The sequence below is a fragment of the Montipora foliosa genome, unplaced genomic scaffold, assembly GCF_036669935.1.
Source record: "Montipora foliosa isolate CH-2021 unplaced genomic scaffold, ASM3666993v2 scaffold_481, whole genome shotgun sequence".
NCBI lineage: Eukaryota > Metazoa > Cnidaria > Anthozoa > Scleractinia > Acroporidae > Montipora > Montipora foliosa.
In genome coordinates, this window is record NW_027179791.1 from 60001 (window position 1) to 65000 (window position 5000).

At 39.0% G+C, this 5000-nt stretch overlaps 1 protein-coding gene across 1 annotated transcript in view; it reads left to right on the top strand.

Annotated features, from left to right (window-relative positions):
• Positions 1 to 5000, top strand: part of LOC137989931 (WD repeat-containing protein 70-like) — a 40587-nt gene that overhangs the window by 28418 nt on the left and 7169 nt on the right. Inside the window, exons 20-21 of the mRNA XM_068835508.1 lie at positions 3343 to 3422; positions 4224 to 4340. Of these exons, the coding sequence (XP_068691609.1) occupies positions 3343 to 3422; positions 4224 to 4340 (197 nt within the window). The remainder of the gene's footprint in view (positions 1 to 3342; positions 3423 to 4223; positions 4341 to 5000) is intronic.

Below are 5000 nucleotides of genomic sequence, written 5' to 3' on the forward strand. Positions count from 1 at the left end.
TGTGTCCGCATTTCCGGCAGTCAAGGTCATCAGTTATAAATACATTGCAGTTAGACCTGAACGTGAAAACATGTACATTTCTCAGTTACTTTAAAAAGCATCATGCCACGTGGCAAGCAGGGTGTGGCAGTCGTTACCTGGAGGCTGAGTCCAGTTTGTTATTGGATATATTCTGAGAACGATCAACATGTTGAGAGAAAATACAGGATTTTACTCTAGTGCTTGAGATTGAATCCAGCCAACTTGAAGATGTGGCGCCAGTGAAGCGGCCGAGATCATCTCAATATTGATTAAGTTGATTTTAAGGAAAAGTTAGGAGTTTCTTTTTAAAGTACCCAATCCTTCCATATTTAGCAAACTTGCATAGCAACAGTCTCATTAAATCTGACACTTCTCGACTAGAACTTCTGACATAAAGGACACATTTTACAGCTTACTTATGCATTGACATCAAACGAGCAAATTCAATTCAAAGCTTTATTATATAAATTGACATTTCTAAGTATGAAGAGGAAAAGGCTGTTGAAAGAAATGTTTTCATCAGCTAAGAGAATTTGATCCGTTCATATTACGTAGTTGAAAGGCAGTGTGACCCAGTGTTGAGGGCGCTTGCCTCGAGATCCACAGATCCCACGTCCAAGACCCCTTCTGACTTCTCCTTGAATTTGATTCCCTTAGTCCCTGGTTCAACTTCCCATTAGCCAACTAGTTTGCTTCCAGCCGGCCAGTTGAGATTCTTAAGCCGGTGACACACGGTTCAACATCTATTGATCAACAAATGTTAAGTTGCAGCTGTTGTACAACAAATGTTGAACAGTGTGTCATGCCATGCCGAATGTTGAAATATAAAATTCAACACGTTGAACGTTGTTGAACGATACTGAGACCATCTCTATTCCGTTCAACACGTCTGTGCCAACATTGAACAATTATTGGATGAGGTTGAGCATGATATAATGAATTATCAAAACCTCGTGTCTGTGTTATCTGCCTCGAGTCGATTTCATTTTTGACTCTTGTAAGCCAAGATGTGATAGGGGTAGACCTCGTGTCTGTGTTATCTGCCTCAGCCTTCGGCTTCGGCAGATAACACAGACCTCGGTTTTGATAATTCATGATATCATGCTCAACCTCATGCAATAATTGTTTAATATGTGTTAAAAAATTACAGCAAAACAAATTGCTTTTATGTGGATTCTCAGCCTTCGGCTTCGGCAGATAACACAGACCACGGTTTTGATAATTCATGATATCATGCTCAACTTCATCCAATAATTGTTCAATGTTGGCACAGACGTGTTGAACGGAATAGAGATGGTCTCAGTATCGTTCAACAGCGTTCAACGTGTTAAATTTTATATTTCAACATTCGGCATGGCATGACACACTGTTCAACATTTGTTGTACAACAGCTGCAACTTAACATTTGTTGATCAATAGATGTTGAACCGTGTGTCACCGGCTTAAGAATCTCAACTGGCCGGCTGGAGGCAAACTAGTTGGCTAATGGGAAGTTGAACCAGGGACTAAGGGAATCAAATTCAAGGAGAAGTCAGAAGGGGTCTTGGACGTGGGATCTGTGGATCTCGAGGCAAGCGCCCTCAACACTGGGTCACACTGCCTTTCAACTACGTAATATGAACGGATCAAATTCTCTTAGCTGATGAAAACATTTCTTTCAACAGCCTTTTCCTCTTCATACTTAGAAATGTCAATTTATATAATAAAGCTTTGAATTGAATTTGCTCGTTTGATGTCAATGCATAAGTAAGCTGTAAAATGTGTCCTTTATGTCAGAAGTTCTAGTCGAGAAGTGTCAGATTTAATGAGACTGTTGCTATGCAAGTTTGCTAAATATGGAAGGATTGGGTACTTTAAAAAGGAACTCGTAACTTTTCCTTAAAATCAACTTAATCAATATTGAGATGATCTCGGCCGCTTCACTGGCGCCACATCTTCAAGTTGGCTGGATTTAATCCCAAGCACTAGAGTAAAATCCTGTATTTTCTCTCAACATGTTGATCGGTCTCAGAATATATCCAATAACAAACTGGACTCAGCCTCCAGGTAACGACTGCCACACCCTGATTGCCACGTGGCATGATGCTTTTTAAAGTAACTGAGAAATGTACATGTTTTCACGTTCATGTCTAATTGCAATGTATTTATAACTGATGACCTTGACTGCCGGAAATGCGGACACAGCGGGCACTCAAATTATTTTAATTTAACAAGGAAGTATGCCATCATATCAGGACGCAGGGCAAGTGACCCTATATTGTTTTTGAAAATTGTAAGAAAGACCACCCGAGAGGATTTGCACAGTATACTTGCAACTGTAAGAGTCACGATTAGCCAGAACAGCGTTTTTATTCCAAAAAAAGGTCAAAATAAACATGGTGAAGGATATCTTTCTTTCATATGATTTTATATTCCTTATGGAGTTTTCTTTTGGTTATAAGCTTCCCTGTTTCCTGATGACATCCGAGACAAAATCTTATATCGATCAATTTTTTGTCAAACCTCTACCCCTATCACATCTTGGCTTACAAGAGTCAAAAATGAAATCGAAAGGTCGCCAAAGGATCATTGTCAAGATAACCGACGTTGACGATATCTATGAAGAAATGTTAAGTTGCAGCTGTTGTACAACAAATGTTGAACAGTGTGTCATGCCATGCCGAATGTTGAAATATAAAATTCAACACGTTGAACGTTGTTGAACGATGCTGAGACCATCTCTATTCCGTTCAACACGTCTGTGCCAACATTAAACAATTATTGGATGAGGTTGAGCATGATATCATGAATTATCAAAACCGAGGTCTGTGTTATCTGCCGAAGCCGAAGGCTGAGATAACATGCTCAACCTCAGATAACATGCTCAACCTCATCCAATAGTTGTTTAATATGTGTTAAAAAATTACAGCAAAACAAATTGCTTTTATGTGGATTCTTTACAAAATGCGTTTACAGCAGAAACATCGTGCTGATTCAAAGTATTTGAATGTTTCAAGTTTGGCTTCCGATCTCATATTTGGTCTTTCTGGACCAATATGGGAAGCTACTTTTTTTGCGTAAGCACTAAATGAATCCGATGCGAAAATGTTTCGAATTTTTCACGAATGCGGCGACGTTTGCTTTTGCGGTGTTCGCGAAATCTGAGATATGCGATTTATGTCAAAAACATGAATACCGGACCCATCATTACATTGTTCAAACAGCGTGCAATTGTCAACATGTTGCTTCTTGCTCTTGGCCCAAAACAATCTTTCTTGTGGAACTGCCAACTTTTTGCCTGCATGAAATGAACCGTTCAGTGTGATTTTTGTTCTTTTTAAGGGGAGCGAAACTTTGCGTTGGAAAAGTGAAAAGGAAAGCTGCAGCAAAAGAAATGCCCATGAAAGACCAAATTATTACACGTAAGATATAATCTGTATTAATTTTTTCCAAGTCTTCATCGATTTAGCTAGTGTCGCTCCGTGCTCACCCGGCTTTTTGGAATTCTGGAGATTTAAGAAATTTGGTCCAGAATTTTCCACACTGCGAGCCATTGAAAATTCAAAGTTTAGAGTTAATATCGTAAAAGAAGGTTGTAGTAATTTTTCATGGTGAAATATGATAATAATCAATTCTGGTTTAGTTGTCTCACGATGTCAAGTCGTCATCTGAAGGAACTTCAAGGAACTTCAATGAAACCTCACCTTACATGATGAGTGGCAAACCTAAAGTTACTGGTTAAAAGATTAAGCTACTTATTAACAATTAATTTCTTCGAAGTTGATATTTTTAAATATCAAATACTGAAAACTATCAAATTTAAGTAAAACAATTATTCGGTAAAGGTGAGGTGAATAACGGTGAATAATTGTTTTAGTATAATAATTATTACATAGGTGATTATTTGAAAACGAGATGGATTTGCTTTAAAAGCAATTAATTTCTTCGTCTGTCACCTCGGCTAGACGGCTTGCGGCCATTTTGAAAAAACTGCTTAGGTGATCGCCTCAAATGCAACAAATCAGCACAGGGAATTTTCAATAATCACCAATGTAATTATACTAATACACTGTAATATTATAGAGATGGAGATGATGATGATGAAGAAGTTGAAGAATTGCTATCACTATTGTTCTACTCCGCGGTTTTGTAACTGCTATTTTAGACTGATACTTAAATAAAGGTGATTATTATCAGCAGCATTATTATTTTTTGCTTTTCAGCGCATTCATTGCCAATGTTCCGCGAGAAAAGATACAAAAGTAAGAAGAAAGTTAAAGAATCTGACCGGAAAGATCCTGTTAAGTCACATCGACCTGATCTGCCTGTCACTGGGCCCGGTGAGTTCTACATTACAGTGCTTGGATGGGAGGGGGGGTTGGGTGAGTGCTAGCGGAACACTACAATTAGCCTTACCTTAATCCTCTTCGTTCATGTCCGCACATATGGCCGTTACCAGTGAACGCCATTGTTGCTTGTCCTTCGCTAGTTTTACCACCTCTCCCCAGCTCCACACTTTCTCCTTCATCTCCCTTTCAACTGATCGTCTCCATGTCTCCTTTGGTCTTCCTCGCTTTCTTTTTCCATCTGGAGTCCAACGCATAGCCACCCGTGGGATGGCTATCAAGGGCATTCTACACCTAGGTTGTTTTACTTCAAGGGAAACAGGTCTTCTTTCGTAGTTCATAGTTCGAGGTCTTGTTTGGCCAGTAGATCCCCAATATCCTTCTTCTGCAATTAGAGCCCATTTGTAAATATCTTTTTTTTGCCCTTTTAACAGTTGTCAGTAGAAAAACGATTAATGAATACAGCGAACTGCTTTGTTTGAACTGTCTTTGAATTGTAGAAAAATTTATTCACACCAGAGGGTCAATGAGAGGAAGGGTATTCCCAAAAAAACTGGGTGTTGGTTTGCGGCCCCCCTCCCGTAACTCTTACCCTATTTCAGACCTGACCAAATACTTGAAACCGTATTTGAGACCTGTTTTTAGACCTATTTC